Source organism: Pogoniulus pusillus, chromosome 2, assembly GCF_015220805.1.
Source record: "Pogoniulus pusillus isolate bPogPus1 chromosome 2, bPogPus1.pri, whole genome shotgun sequence".
Taxonomy (NCBI): domain Eukaryota; kingdom Metazoa; phylum Chordata; class Aves; order Piciformes; family Lybiidae; genus Pogoniulus; species Pogoniulus pusillus.
This window is the reverse complement of record NC_087265.1, coordinates 39,364,413-39,381,640: the sequence shown is the minus strand read 5'-3', so window position 1 is coordinate 39,381,640 and position 17,228 is coordinate 39,364,413. Positions and strand designations below refer to the sequence as shown.

At 36.9% G+C, this 17,228-nt stretch overlaps 1 protein-coding gene across 4 annotated transcripts in view; it reads right to left on the bottom strand.

The window, feature by feature from the left end:
• SESTD1 (SEC14 and spectrin domain containing 1) overlaps positions 1-17,228 on the bottom strand; it is a 53,266-nt gene that overhangs the window by 21,870 nt on the left and 14,168 nt on the right. For all 4 annotated transcript variants that reach the window (XM_064161978.1, XM_064161999.1, XM_064161971.1 and 1 more), the window contains 4 exons: positions 12,141-12,249; positions 8,570-8,660; positions 6,534-6,647; positions 615-728 (listed from right to left, as the gene is read on the bottom strand). In XM_064161978.1, the coding sequence (XP_064018048.1) occupies positions 615-728; positions 6,534-6,647; positions 8,570-8,660; positions 12,141-12,249 (428 nt within the window). The remainder of the gene's footprint in view (positions 1-614; positions 729-6,533; positions 6,648-8,569; positions 8,661-12,140; positions 12,250-17,228) is intronic.

Sequence of the window (17,228 nt, the reverse complement as noted above, 5' to 3'; positions counted from 1 at the left end):
AAAAATAAGTATCAATGAAGAATGGATTAAAAACATTCTATGTGCACCAGCAGCTAGCACCATAGTTGCTGAAACAATTGGTGTCTATTAATGATTTAGGGACATATTTGCTCCTAAAGATTTACTACATCTCAGTCTACTGGAGAAACTGCATTGACACCTTTTAGTGTAGTACAGCTTAAAATCTGATTCTTAGACCACAGGAGCCAAGGTCTAATAGAATCTCAGAAGATCTGCAAAGCCTGAGAATTTTCTCCTTGATTTGGATTTCTCCTATCAATCAACAGCCAAACAATTTCCCTCTACAGTGACTATACCATACATTCAGGCACTTTTAGAGTGAAGGTCTACAAGAGAGCTTCAGTAAGGTATTTTTGTTTGAGCAAACTGATTACATTAGCTTTATTATCCCTTGAACAAATCCAGTTTTAGTTATCATTGTAAAACTATTAATGCATTTGGAATGTATCTTCTACATACAGCAATTTCTATCTATTTAGCAGTTCCCATACAAAAATTCATAGCTCAAAAATGAGACATCTGAAGCAAAACCAAACACATACATAAAACCAAAGCACCAATAAAACAACCAAAAGCCAAATCAGAAAACTAACCAGCCTCTTATTCAACCAATCCATGTGATCATAGGTGAGGGTTCCTCCAAAATCTTCTGTTAGTTGGCATGGTTCTATATATCGTGTCAGCTTGTTAGCAGATACTAAAATAACCTGAAACAATGAGAGAAATTTTAGGTACCCTTTTAAGTCATGCTTACATTTTTCCTTAAGCATCTGAGAAGCTGTGTTAAGTGCATCCAGAAGCAGTAAGCAAATCTATCTGCGTTCTAGAGGCATCTCATTGAGCCCTAGTTACATAAACCTAAACCAAAAATTAGCAGCACAGGTTGATTTGATGCATAGTATGATAAGCATGGAAAATCTCCCTAAGGAATCAGATATATTGGCAATACACAGCCAGGAAGAAAACTACAATTGGGATAATTTTGAGAACCCACTGGATTATGCAGCACAAAGTTTTCTACTTCTATCCTAGCTCCATGTTCCTAAACATGCAAATTTTCTTCTTAAAATTACCTCAAAGTTTTTGCCTTCCACTACTCCATGACAATTCAGGCCTCTTTAAATCACTAAGCCCATTTTATCTATCAAATAATTAAAATATTGAGATAGGTTTTGTGATCTAAAGCTATTCAAGTCACCGATCCTAGGTCATCTTTAAAAACTCAAAGCAGAGGTTGTGTAGCCTTCAGCAAGCACAAGCTGTTCTCCTGTATTCATAATAGTACACAGCTTCCATAAATAGAATTAGCTTCTAGTTTCATTAACTAATGACAGTAATCAGCCCAAACCCCAGATGACTAAGTCCAAGAAAAAGAAGAACAAAGGCTTTCTTTAGGCATACATTTGTATTTTAAGGTCATTTTTACATTCCTTTTCATCTCTATGAGCTCATTAAAAAGGAGAAAATTAATTCACTCAATCAGGACATTTTGGTGTGGAAGCTAAAGTAAATAGGGCACCTGGTTCTAAATAAAACCAACCCATCAAATGGCCTCAGGCTAAGAATGGACTGCATTGAGACCACTCATTTCTGATTTTTTCTAAACTGAGATCCTTCAGGAAGGAAAGCAGACAAGGGATATACTTTACAAACTTTTGTCAGGGAAACATGTAAAAAAATCCTGAAAGGCAAAACTTGCCTGTAAATATGGTCTGAACTATTCTCCTGATGATTTCTCAGGAACAGCTATGGAACTGTAAAAGCAAAGACTTCCTCTACCAGAGGCAAAGAAGAATCCCATTATTTTATGGCAAATAGCTTTCCAAAAAATTGAATTAATATTTCACAGAATCATAGAATTAACCAGGTTGGAAAAGACCTCTAAGATCATCCAGTCTAACCTATCACCCAGCCCTACCTAGTCAACTAGACCATGGCACTAAGCACCTCATCCAGCCTCTTCTTCAACACCTCCAGAGATGATGACTCCACCACCTCTGAGGGCAGCCCACCCCCAGGGGCAATCACTCTTTCCATGAAGAGCTTCTTCCTAACATTCAGTTTGAACATGTCCTGGTGCACTTTGAGATTATGTCCTCTTGTTCTGTCACTGGGTGCCTGGGAGAAGAGACCAACCCCTGCCTGACTACAATCTCCTTTCAGGTAGTTGTAGACAGCAACAAAGTCTCCCCTGAGCCTCCTCTTCTCCAGGCTGAACAACCCCAGCACCCTCAGCCGCTCCTTGCAGGGCTGTGCTCCAGCCCTCTCACCAGCCTTGCTGCCTTTCTCTGAACATGTTCAAACATCTCAACACACTTCTTGAATTGAGTGGCCCAGAAATGGACACAGTACTCAGGGAGGGGTCTAACCAGTGCTGAGTAGAGAGGCAGAATGACTTCCCTGGTGTCATGGTAGGCCTAAGCAGGCCAAAACAGCACTGCATGGGGTTGTTGTGGCCAAAGTGCAGAACCTGGCACTTGGCCTTGTTAAAATTCATGGCGCTGGACTGCAACCATCCATCCAGCCTGTCCAGGTCCCTCTGCAGTGCCCTCCTACCCTCTAACAGATGAACACATGCTCCCAATTTTGTGTTGTCTGCAAACTTACTGGTGGTGGACTCAATCCCCTTGTCCAGATCAATGAAGATATTAAACAGGACCGGGCCCAGGACTGATCCCTTGGGCACACCACTAGTGACTGGGCCACCAACTGGATGTGGCTCTATTCACCACTGCTATTTGATTAAACACTGCGAAGGACTGAGTGTTACTGGTTAATACGGAACACTAATCTATACAATGATCAGTTGCTTTAACATCACAGCAAGAAGTACAAGTTAAGTATTTATCTGGCTGTTATCACAGAGAAATCTGGCGTATCAGAAACTGAAGAGCAGCTAATAGAATCCGCATATCCACTCAACTGTCAACATCATCTCCAATAACTGCCTCCCTCCCTGGCAAGCACTCATGATTTTGCACACTCATCTGCCATCCTCTCCAGGGCTCATGATAATAATTAGCATGCTATCTTTTTTCAATCCCAGAGAAGAGACTAATGGACATACAATCTGGTATTTTCCAGTGCACCCTTCTTTAAGGCTGAATTTAGAACATAACATTAATGTAGGCTTACAGTACTCCAGCTCCACAGGGGCAATTCCCTGATTTGGCCTGTGTTTTTAAAAGAAAGGACCCATTGTCTCCAATGTTAACATGAAAAACATGCAGAAAAAAGATAAAAATAATGCAGGAGATAAAATTAAATCAGATAAAACTACACAGAAAACAAACAAAAATAATTTTGATTAAAAAACTGGAATTCCTATGCATTTCTGGCAAAGTCCATGAAAGCTACAAACTCTAATGCCTCAGTACTAAACCCCTTAACTGGAAGGTCTGATATAAAAAAGATTTCCTGCAAAATGTTAGTCATTCTCAACCTTGTGGAGCCATACTCTGTTCACTAGCATTGTTTTTAAAAGTTAACCTGGGTATGTTTTTGCCACAATTGATTTCCAAGTAGAATATAAAAGCTAAGGTATAAAGGTACACATTACAAAAATAGTTGATTTTAAAACCTTCTTGTGGTAATACAGTAATCCATTCTGGACCACAAAGTGTTTTCAATGGCATAACACAAAGCAGGCATATATAAGTGTTTCAGGGGGATTTTTGGTTTTTGGAACATGAAGGATTACTATAACCACAAAACAGGCATTTAATCACTTTCAGAACAAAGGCTGTTTGTCTAGGCAAGGCAGTATCATAGGTATGTACCAATGACCTAAAGCCAAGGTAACTGGGTAACAGATCATTTCCAGTAAAACTATCTCAACCTGGAGGGTCCTTTTCCGTTACTTTCACTCCCATCTGTGTGAGCAAAGAGTAGCTTCTAAGAAGCTGTGTTAACCCAGGACAGTTATATTAGTAAGTTATCTTCATATAAAAAGCTCAACATCAAATACAACACACCATAGCTACCAACAGTGATTTATCACATTACTATCTCAAGTATATTGATAAAAAGGCAAAAAGCAAACACCTCCCAAACCTCCAACACACATTCAGATTTTTTTAATTCAACTTAGTTTTTCATTAATTTAAAAACATGAACAATATTATGCATTACCATGTAGCATACACAACATTTCAGCTGAAAGACACCCTTGGAACTATTAAGACAATTCTGTCATGAAGCATGGGCACAGGATCAGAAAAAAAATGCTTCAGTGAACACACAAATTGATTGCTAACAAGCATTTTAGAATAAAGCTCCGCTGGAAGATCAATGGGACTTGACCTGAGGGAGGTCCAAAACCAACACTAATACAAACCAGGAATAAGGATATGGACTTTCATTCAGCTGAATCAGCCCACCTCTCACATCTCAGCTCCCACATTTACTTTCAGTGCTTTGCAACTCATCACCACATGTCACTTTGAAGCAGAGGACCTCTGCCTCTGAACAGAAAGGAAACCACTGTGATTAACGGCAAGGTATTAAAAACAGATCAGGTTGCAGGACAAAGGAGGCAGCTGTGATGCTCCATTAGAAATCAGAAATCACAGTTACATATCATCCACTTCAAATAAAATTGAATTATACTCTCAAATGAAACCATGAAAGCTCTTTATTTAATTCTTTAGATCAAATTCACTTCACAGGTGCAAAAACATTCTTGTATTTCTGCAGCATTTATTCAAATCTAATCCACGGTCCAAAACAAGTAGTGTGTTGGTTGTTATTTTAGTTTTGTGGGGTTTTTTTTTGGTTTGATGTGGTTTGTTTTTTTTACTGCCAGTAATATAGTTATGCTGCTGCGTATTTGTGTATGACATAGAGGTTTCCACAGCCTTATCAGTGCCTTGCACTCACATCAGGACTAGAGCAAAGGCATACTACCATCTCTAACACAAATATTATTTGGAGCACAGACAAGGTGATTTTTACTGAGCTAATTTTCCTAATCATAGACAGCCAAGAGGTAACAAATGATGAAGAACAAAGGCCTGCATAATACCCAGGGTGGTACTTCATTACCTGGGAAATCACAAGATTTTTCCTACTGTGCTCTCAAGCTTTCCCTGTTCTTTAATGAAGAATGCCATTTAAGAATGAGTTATTGCACAGAAGACAAAAAACCAAAACACCACCACTGCAGCAAGAAAGTGCAGAAAGTGCAAGATATAAGAAAAAGCCTTAGGATAGTAGTCTCTTTAGAAATATCTATTGCAACTGTACCAGCAGCTGTTCATCATCCAACCTGTTACATGACAACTGCTTCAAAGCTGATGATAGCCCTTCCTGCAAGCCAGCAATCTACCCATTTCAATGCTTCAGTTCAACAGCAAAACTTACAATCAAACCAAGAATTTAGCAGCTACATTTTACTACCCTCTATTCCACAAACTTTTGATCTGTCTATACATCAAGACAAGATACAAGAAGACACTAGGAAGTGAATCTGAAGTTTTCATCCTGCCTAAGAAGCAGCTGCTGTGTTTTAATGCTGTGATAATTTTTCTTGTAACATGACAGATCATTTGGCTACTTTTGTTACAACTGACACATTTTGATGCATTTGCATGAAATGTGTCTCTAATACTCATTTTCTTCTTCCTAAAAGCTCAGAACTCCTAACAGACTCTTAGATTGAAATTTCAAGTTGGGGAAAAACATTTATGCTTCAGTAATGAAAAAAATGGTTTAGAAATAGAAACCAAAAGGTTCAGTTACACAACTCCAGTGGTCTGTGCCAAAGCAGCTGGCATCCTCTTTAGCACAGAACATGCTTCATAACTTTACAAAGCTTTCATTGCACAATTGTAATTGAAAGACTTTTAGCCAATCCTTAGAGTCAAACAAAAAATCCTTTTATTATTGCAGCCATGTAAAATGATCCCTGCTTCATTAACATATTTTCTGTAGGCTTTGTGCTTATTTGTCTAGAAACAGATTCTAGCTGAGTCATATTGAAGAAAAAAAATCTGTCAAGAACCTCTTAGAGAATTAATTTCCAAACTAGCAATATCATTATGTATACAGTAGCAACCGCTGTAGACAATTATTTTATACCACAACTTCAAAGGCTTCCAGAACTTGTCCATATTTACAGGTGTGTAGATGGAGGTTGGTAGAGAAGATGCATGCATGTTCTTATAAACAGTCATTCTGATTTAGTGACAAACACACAACATGCATCTCTACAGCCTATTGCAGAAGTCATGGAAAACAATTCACGCCAAACCCTGTACAATCCCATTTCTTACTCCAAAATGTCACAGTACCTCAACCGCTTTATCTTCTTGCTGAGCGAAGCATTAATCTGAGACCCACCTCATTTAATGTTTTTATTGGAGGAAAAGTTTAAAATGCCACAGTGGTTTGTAAAGGATACACACAAAGCACCTGGAGTATAGCCATTTTTAAAGAGATGTTAGCTTTCATCCAACCATTCTAGTATTCCAAAAATGGCATTTCTGATTGAAGTAGGCAGAAACTCTACATACCTCAAAGCCAAGTCTATCCTTCTCTTTCCAAAAACAGAAATGAGTAACCTTCTTATCCCAAAATTCATCTGGCTTTACTACACAAACAAGTGATACCTCAGCTGGAACAACATTCTGTAAGACAAATGGAAAAAGCCAAAGTCAAGACTTCATTATCACAGAACTGAATTCCACTTACATGTCATCAACTATTGAAGACCTGAAAATCTGTAGACAGAAACTAAACTAAGTCTGCTGCACCGACATCACATGTCAGTTCCAGCATGCTTTGGAGGTGATTGCACTAAAGTTCACTGCAAAATTGTGTCAGAACCAAAAATAAAATCTAACATTTTTATTCCTAGCCCTGAGGCCTAACCATTAGTCCATGCTATGTTAGTACATAAAACTATGAATTATTCTCTAGACTTAATTTATGGCATTTCACTTAAAAAAAAAAGAGTCAAGCAAAAAGTTTTCCATGTCATGCACTATGTAAAATGCAAAAGTCATCACAAAGCTAGAAAATAATAGCAGACTTTAGCATTAATTCATACGTCAAGATTATATCTTCTATTTCCCTAGTACATATTGCTTAGACTAGAATGAAAAGGCTTAATATTAACATTTCAGTATATTAATTCAAAATAATTTCTCAGCCTAAAGCAGTAATTTCATCATTATTTCATAAAATTGATTTTATGTTGTCACATTGAATGCATATCAAAGAACAGACTCTTGACTACTCCTAAGTCATCAACTATAGCAATAAGCAACAGTTAATCACAGTACAGACAAAAGGTGACAGAAAACACGTGATTTCTCTTCAAATATCTCATCTCCTCCTCACACTATTTTAATGGATATGCAGAAACTGTTTAAAAGTAGATAGTTTTTTTTGATGCCGAAGTGTAGGTCTGATGCCAGCCAGCACCTTTAAGAACTACAGGTGTCTGAGCAGAAAGAAATTTCAAGTGGTCTGCACAAGTAAGTAGTGTACATGGGAAAATCTTCCTTTATTGCTTTCTTCAAGTTAGATACAGATATGCAACTCATGTTTCTGCAGGTTTCTCACCAACAGGAAAGCATGCTGCTGGGAAGCCAGTGAAATATGAGCATGGGCAAACAGATACCTTTCCCATTAGCTGAAGTTCCCACTAAATGTCACAACTGCACATCAGCTACCATGAAGGTTCAGTCAAGATTGTAAATCAAAACACAGTGGATCCAATTACTGTAACTCTTCTAATAAGAATGCCATCTTAGTCAAGGTGAAACACACCCTGAATAGGCTTAAAAAAAACCATGAGCAGTAACAAGCTAAAGGACAAGGGCTGTGTGACAGGCTGGACTGGATGATCTTGGACATCTCTTCCAACCTGGTTAATTCTGACAACAGAACTAAATTACCTGTATTTAACACACTTTCTGATGCCTCATCTGAGAGGAAAACTGCTCTGATAAAGCTAAATCACCTGTGCAGTAAGAAAGGAAGTCATCCAAGTTCTTTAGTCTGCTCAAGAGCACTGTAATTTGTTTTCTTTGACTGCTGAGACCAGAAAATAACCTGCACTGTTTAGCAGAAATAAAACTTCATTGCAACCCCACAGTTCTGAAAAGGTCAAGTAATGAAGTTTTATGAATTTCTTTAATTGGGAAATGGACAGCATCTAGAATTATTTATGACTGGGACTACTACACACAACAAAAATCAACAACAGCTGACTCCAATGGAAAGCAAGTAGCACAGCACATTGACTGCATCAGCACCTGCTCAGCTGCACCATCAGAGTGAGCTGCCGTCCTGCAGACATTACTGCTATTTGCAGCCTATTTCTGTATTTAAGTACAACTCTCAGTTTTAACTAGTGCAATATAACACTTACTTTTCAGACTGTTTCCTTCTTGCAGAAAACTCTGTCACGGAACCAGTTTTCTGATTTTAAAGGCCATTAATTGTCTATTTCTCAGTAAAGACATTACTGCCTCTACAATGATAAAGCTACCAAGTTCAAATCTAAGAATACTCAAATGTGAACATACAAAATTTTCTTTACCTGCAGCATTAACACAACTGTCTTGACCACGTTCCATTGTGACTTTCTGCCATCCACTATCACAGTAAATCCTCTAGCTTTACATTTCTCACTAAAAGAAGAAAAACACTTCAGACAAAAATTCATGATCAAGTGTCATATCACAATAACTTTGCTCTTTGCTACATAGCTTATTTATCAAAATACTGTCTTATAAGCTTTAGTCATTTGGAAGTAACTTGCAATTTTAATACTCAAGTACACTAACAGGTATTTCCAATCACAATTCTCCAGTTTCCTAAGGAAGACAAAGAGATGTCAGTTTTCATACTCGTACTTGAGAATTGGTGCAGATTTGGGAATACAGTTACATATCACCTGATACATGTCTGAACAGGAAGCCTTCTAAACATGTTTATATTTCTTTCCTGTACATATAAAACAAACTGCAGTGCTAAAAGCCTCTACAAGGACAAAGCCTTTGCATATGGATCAACAAGAAAGAATATTATAGGCTAATAATACAGTATCTTTTTCCTCTAATAAGGTTTGCATCTGTGTATCCTTAAGAAAAACCCCAAAAAACCAAACAACCCACCCAAAACCAAAAATCACACATGAAGTAACCCCAATCTGCTGAAAACAGCTACAAAGCCAGAAATTCAAAATGTACTTCTGTTTAAGTACCGAATAAGATATAATAGTCAATCCTTCCTTCACTTGCTTTGCATTCCCACAAAGACCTTTCCATCTTGTTTCTAACTGGAACTTGCAACAAGCTGCTCACAACAGCTGGGCAGTGCTCAGTGGTGGCAGCAATCTCTGGACATCACCAACTGCTGAGAAGCATTATCTCCTTACAACCAATAGAGCGGCCAAAAGTGGGCACGGAATTGAGTCTGCAATTTTAACATTAGTTACCACATTAGATACTTTGTCTCAGGTTGAAGTTTCTGCGTGCAGCAATGTTATGAGTAGCTAAAACCCCTGACATTTAGACAAAGTAAAAAATCTTCAGCACAGAAATCTGTAATTACCAAACAATGCTATCTCTGTGATTTCCACAGCTTAAAGAAAAATAGAGTGCTTTTCATGTAACAGTATGCTTTATACCAAAGAAATTTAACTGTTAATGTTCAAGCAGAACTTTGCCAAGTATGGGTGGAAGGCAAATCTACCTTGGAATCTAAAGAAGGGTGGAAACCGCATGTTACTAGACTATTCAGGAAAAAAAATTACAAAGTTCGCTGCCAATCCAAACATGGGTTTGCTTCTAAGGAACTTTTAAGATCACGCCCATGATTTTTACGGAATCACTCTGAACATACAGGCTTTATGCATGCAACATTTAAACAGAAAAACTCAAGAGGCACACTACTACTACTGCCGTCCCTGGGGCAGTTCAAGGCAAGGTTGGACGTGGCACTTGGTGCCATGGTCTAGCCTTGATCTCTGTGGTAAAGGGTTGGACTTGATGATCTGTGAGGTCTCTTCCAACCCTGATGATACTGTGATACTTTCAAAAACTATTACTATAGCATCTTGAGAGATGGCTTCCTTAGGCTCAGTGAAATTTAGCAGTATCTGCATTTGTTCTCCTCTATTACTAAAACTAGTAAAAAAAACCCCAAAAGACTCAAACGAGCAATTATACTCAAAACTAAGCTACCACTTCTGCAAAGTTCAGACAACATAAGCATGAGTGCTTGCTGCTTTTTGATTTGAGCCACAACATGAAGAATATTACAAAGAATATAACAAAGCAAACAAACTTTAGCACGGATGACAATAACTTAACATCTCCATTTTCATTTTTCCTGAATTCTGAAAAGGCTTCTCCAGCATCTGAGAATTTTAAGTAACATCAAAGAAAGACATAACCATCAATCTGAACACTAGCAATAAGTTGTCTGAAGTTGTAGGAAAGCTTTCAAACCATTCCCCGTAAAGAACTTTTACCCAAGACAGTATGAACAGTTATGCCTCTCAAATACTGGACACAGCTTTCAGAACAGTCAGAGCTATGACAAACATCATACATAACTTCATTAGAAGTTAAACACACTATGTTATCCTGCACATAGAATTTGAGGGGAAAAAGTAACATTAATGTTTCTTGGACATCTATCTAGGTCTGGGACAACATTCCTCCCCACATCCCTCTTTTCTTCAAATAGTCTTTGTCTTTTCAAAAAAATCTTTCCAGAGCAAGAAAAGGCAAGCTCCTAAGCCAGTAAGTTTGTATTTCTCACTTAAAACCAGGAATACAAAAACAACAGTGATTTTTTTTCCGGACTGCAGCTATAGAGGCGAGGTCATCTTTTCCATGACTGACAAACAGAACATTGAAGTGGAAACATTAAAGCTCACCTCCAACCAGATTTTGCAGTTTGTATGGAACAAAGCACCATTGATTTGTATTTTCAGTTATTTTTACATTAATATGTGTAAAAACATACACCAGGATGAGACGGGAATAATTAATGCTTGCTAGAACAACTACATCTGTTCTATAAATACGGTCAAGCCCTTTAGTCAATGAGATGGCTTGTGCTGGTGATCTTTAGGGATTTCCATCACTTCACAAAAGACAAGATGTCTGAAAACCCCCAAGACTTCCATGACTAAAACATCGTGCAAAATACTCACATAGCTAGTGGTGTTTTACCCGTAAACAACCTGAATTGATTCTCTGCTTCTTTCCCCAGTCAGAGTATTTTTTTAAAGCCTTAGCTACAAAAAAATCCTATAAATGAATTGTGTTTTGAAAACACATAACACTGAAATATGCAAAGTACATTAAGTAGTTTGCCACTGTTACTGTTTCCAGAAAATTAATTCAAAGGGATATAAAAGTAAGCATTTATTCAAAAGGCATCTTTCTTTTTTATAATCAGTGGCAGAAGAGAACAAGATAAATGTATGTTAAAGATCAATCTCTGGATCCTAAGAATAAAATGCAGTGAACTGAGCTAGAACCAAGAACTGACACTGTAAACTTGCAGGGTTACATGCACAGAAATTAATCAATGATGGCTTCACAGCAAGATTTGGATGACAGGGTACTTGTCATCATTCAGTCCAGTGCAGCAGCTCCCTAACAACACATTTGAGTTGCTCACTAATTTCAGTAATACTTCATACGTATTTAGACTCAGTGCACACTATAAAGAATACGCACACAGTTAAGAAAGAAGAGGAAGCCTTTTTACTTAAAATCAAAGCTACTTTTGCAAGCTTAGAAGTTTCATTAAATTACTATGTAAATTAATGAGTCATTCCAAGTGCACAGTCATTTAAACAAAATTATCAAAGATGTCCCAATGGAGGAGTATGGAAATATACATACACACACAAAAAAAAGCCAGCTATAAAGAATAAAAAGACATATACAAACATTACTGGATATCCCTTAATTGATTTGGTTTATGTTCTAATTCAGACATTACATTACCACATTTTAAACTAGCATTTATGTGAACTCTATTTGGCAAATAGAAAGAAGAAGAAAAAAAACAAATCGACAATTAAACCCTCCCTCTAACAATGGAAAAATAAGGCACCCCTGAACAAAATGCCTTTGAGAAATCACCTTGGAATACTTAGAAGATAGTCTAGTGTGACACTCAGTTCATCCATACTTGTCTGTTCAAGGCATAATGGAATTGTCAGAATGAGGCCACTTCTTCTGTCCTTCCCTCCTGTTTTGGTGAGAAAGAGTCATTAGAAGGCTAAAGTAATAGTTTAAGGTAAATTATATACTCTGTTGTTACATGGTCTCAAAATACATTTTTTAAAAGTAATCTTTAGGTTGCTGCAAATATCACAACTGACATTTCAACTGTTTTGAGGATTTGTTCATCACATGGATATTTAAGGTTTTAGAGCATAGATCTCACCTGTAGCAGTCGTCATTTCTCATCTAACAATTTCAATATAACATGAATCAAATCTTTCAGAAGTATTACTTGTACGTACCTAAGTTACTCTGTTAAAAAGTATCTTCTAGACATTATCAGCCTCTCAGAAACCAGGTAAACTCCAAGATAAACATTGCAATTGGAATATAACACTTCCCAGAAACACAGACTAGACAAAGGAGGATCTTGTACCACACAGGCTGCCCTCTGCACTTACTTGAAATTGGTAGCTCTTTCATCAAACATAAGATTTCCAGATCTAATTACAAATGTAATAGTAACCTCACCATTAAGATTAACATTTTAAAACAGTTGCTTTAATCTCTGTATCTTGCTTTAATCCTTCCAGTAAATGTTGTACAAAAAATACCAGTAAAAACAACAACAAATTGAAAGAGTCTCTGGAATGGTAAAGTTTATGTTTTTAAATATTAAGAATACTGAAATTTTCTCTTCTGCTCTTCTAAAAGATTGACTTTTGAGTCACACAGTTCTGAACCAGTAACCTAAATGAATCTAGACTAAATTTTCACTCATAGCTTAAATGGGAACTGAAGCCCAATCCACTGATTACAAGAAAAATTAATATTGACAGAGTTCCCTGAAAGGGTCAGTCATCAAGTGGTGCAGAGTGAATGGTATCAAGTGTACTCTGACTGACTCTTCTACTATCACCATATGTCCAAGTACAGGCACATCAACAGTGATCTTCTGAAGGCGGAAGGCCTTAAGACCACAACATTTGCCCCTGGAAAGTTATTAACTAATCCAAAAGGTAGCTGCGACATCTTTCCACTTAATTAGGACCAATTCATACAGGTCTTCTACTCATCATGTTAAGAAAAACAATCTATTATTTTTTTTACTCTCTGCCCTCAAATCTTTTCACATCTATAACCAACAAAAATAGGGATCTTAATTTCAAAACCCAATCAAGTACTGTGTCAGAGATAATAGAAAAGGAAGTATGAGAAGTGGGGAGGAGAATTTGCATATGAAGCAAAGAATATAAATTAACACAAATATATTCTAGAAAGATATTGTGCATAATCTTTCAGCTTATTATATCACAACTTCAGTCATGTTAAAGTTTTTTTTTCCTGAGCCTTCTTTTTTTTTAAAAACTAACACCTACTTCCATACCAAACCACTCTCCACAATCTGAAGTAGCTGAAAATCTTTTAGATTTTATTCAATATTATTTTTAGATTAAGTTTTAATATATTGACTATTTTATTAAAAGATAATACCAGCACCATTTAAGTACATGTAAGGAGGCAATTACTAAAGAATCTTATCCATATTTTAGAAGAATTGCACAAAGATAATAACCTCTGCTCTGAGGTGAAAAATAAGCATAAAAATTGTCTGTAGCCTGAGAAAGAATACCTTTATTCTCAATTTGTTTGTTATTCATGTGATTAAAGCCATAGTTTGACTTCATAAAGTTATTTAATGTTGGTAAAAGTCTATCTAATCACTAAGAACAATTTTTCATATAACAGTAACCAGCTGTGCAGAAATAGGACAAAAGCACAGGAACACAGTAATGCTTGCAGATGCATAAACATACACTGACACACTAATTCCCTCCATCCATTAGAGATGCAAGCAAGAGAATGAAAAACACATTTTGTTTACACAACATATGGTGGCATCTTAATTGCAAGAGGTTTTTTTCTTTGTTTCCAAAGCTGTGCAAACTCCCCCCAAACCATTAAACATGCACAGATACATGCACACTTTCCACATCTTCATAAAGGACTTGCTACTTTAAGTTGTACACTGCAATAGTTGTGTTCCCCTTCTTTTCTCTTTTTCAGGTTAGAGCTGTTGCTGGAAAACAGCAATGGACTTTTTAACATCTGCATTTCCAAACACAAGAATAAAGAGCAGTGCTATGAGTGAGAACAAATGGACAGACCCTTTCCATAGTAACTAAGAGGGAGTCATGGTTTAAAGTAAGCCATTTATAAACTGTCCACCCTTGTCTGTTTCTGAATGGCAGGGGGGAAAAAAGGAAGGAATAACACTCATTGCTTTAAAAAATGGACTTTTGTTCTCATCTGTACACTTGAGAGTGAAAAAATATTTTCTCTCCACTTGCTACACTGCTTAATGAGCACACATTAAACTCAGAGTTTATGGGCATAAAGTAGTAATACTTCAGAAGCCATGCTGATTCAGTGGTGGCTTGTCAGCTACCATCTCTCAATAAGAATAAAACATTATAATGAATGAAGAAGCTTTTCATTAGGTGTTCAGGCACCATCTGATCTTTCCTTATCCATAAGGATATCCCCAGAGATGAGGTGTGCTGGTTTGTGGATAATTGGAATATTTTACTGAGAGAAATTAAATCCTTAGCTGTGAGAAGAAAAATAAAACCCAATATCCTCTATCACCCATTCTTCTGCCAAGAAACACAACTAGATAAAATACAGGTAAGACACTCACTTCTCAGCTCTCAGTTCTGTTCTTTCTTTCTGGTCTCTGTGGCTGTATCTGCCTTAACTCTCTAATCTGACCTAATCCTTTTTCCTCTAACCTCTTTGTCATCTTTCTGCCATCTCACTTCAGCTCTTCAGATTTATTGTGTGAAGTATACAGGGACTGATCTAGTTATTTCTGAAAGGAAGGAAAGAGGGAGGGGGGGAGGAGGTTTGGGTCAGGAGCCCTCTTGGGGACACTGATTTCTGGGAGGGGTATCGTGTTTCTGTATTACTTTTAACTTGTATATAACTGTAAATGTTTGTGTACATATGCTTCTATATTGTGCTAAGCAGTAAATATAGCTTCATTCCTTAACTTCCAGCTGGCTGAATCAGTCTGGGTGACTTTAAGTGAGGGGGGCAGGTAACTCTCAGAACTAATCACAGAAGGGTAGCAGGTTTTAGGAATATAGAAAATAAATTTGTTGGAACTCAAGTCTGCAACTGTCAGACTTAACAAAGGATTACATACTGTGAAATGGAAGAACTGTGGAAAAACTACTGGAATAAAGACATACTGTCAGAAGTTTTGATAAAAATTTTAAACACAGACTGAACAGAACTTGGTTATCAAAATGAGCGAGTCTGAAATAAGAAAATTAAGAAAGTAAGAGGCAACAGTAAAAAAAATTACCTTGAACTAGCCCTTAGAGTCCAAAATTCCAGGACCAACAGTAGCCCACTGTTGGATATTGTATTTTTAAGAACTGTATCTAATACTTCCTCTACCTCCCTACCCATGGACTCCTTAATGGAGCATTCCCCCATGGCTGGGGAAGGAAGGGTTGCAGAAAGCCATTTTCTTGTATTTATAGCAAGTAAGGAATCAGCCATGACAAGACTAACTGGAAGGCATATGCTCTCTTCAAAGTTGCTTCTGGATTCATAAGACAAAACACCTCCCCCACAAAGGTAGTTAAGAATTACTAGTAGTTCATGTTTTGTTTATACAGACTTTAAAGTCTTCAGCATTGAATGGGGTCTAACTAATGAAGTTTATAATTGGCACCTGAGGCAGTATTTGCTGAACCAATAAAAAAAACACCAAACCCAACAAACCAACCAACCAAATAAAAAACACACAACACCACCAACCACAACAAAGCCTCAGAGGCTATAATCTCTTGACATTTCACAAAAAGACCGCAATAATTACCTAAATTAGTCAGTTTCATGACAAGTCATCTTGTCTATCAACAACAGGCTTTCCCTCCAGCTTGTAAACACTACTAGTAAAGATTCAAACATCTGTATTCTGCCTACACTGTTATTTTCATGCAGCTTTCTTGCTCTGAAGCATATACAGATTGGCTAAATACTCTGCCAACCTGCTAGAGCACACAAGAAAAACCTCACACAAACTAAGAGTTATCACCAATTCTTACCCTCAGTGAAAAATTATGACCATTTACATGAATAAAAGGTAACAGATATATCTTTATCCATCTAAAAATCACTAACTGAAAACTGTATTTCTAAAAGGAAATACGGAGAAAAACTGACTAGGACTTTAAAGGAATATCAACTAAAATCACCAGTTAAGAAGTGAGTGACAGATATCATGGATATAGTCTAACATTTCCCAACATACTAAACAATAAGAATTAAACAGTAAAGTAAGTTTTACTTTAACTTTCACTGTATAACTTGCAGCTCCTTTCTAAAAATTAAAGACTGTATAAACATTTGACACTGCTTCCAGAATACAATGCTTAGTGAGATAAATCCAATCACATCATGATTTTAGGCACAGTAAACACCACCTCGTCTTACTATTAAAATAGCACTATGCTCACACTGAGTCTTAAGGCCTAGAATCAAACCTGAACAATAAAACCATTTGAAATTAATTTGATGTGTGTTGCAACTCAGAAGAAATGGTACAGTTTATTAACTACACACACATTTAATTTTAGGAAAGAAAAAAGAGCATCACCAAAAAAAGGTTTTAATTCACTTTGCACTGAAGTGGTTACTCAGGTTTCTTTCCAAGATAGTCGATTGCCTTTATCTCCCCTGCTATTTGTAACAATTTTTCAGTGTGGAAGCTAAACAGACACAGATTCCAAATAAGAGGAGACACTGCACCACTAGAAACCAGAAGTTTTGCTTCCAAAAGGTGGTGATAGAGCTAACATTATTTGTATCAATTTAACTCCAAAATGGCGAGAGACTTCAACATCAAAACAGCGGAAAGCACTTCCCTAAACCACTATTTTTCTCATTACTTGTTATTGATGTTTGTGTTTATGAAACTACATCAAATAA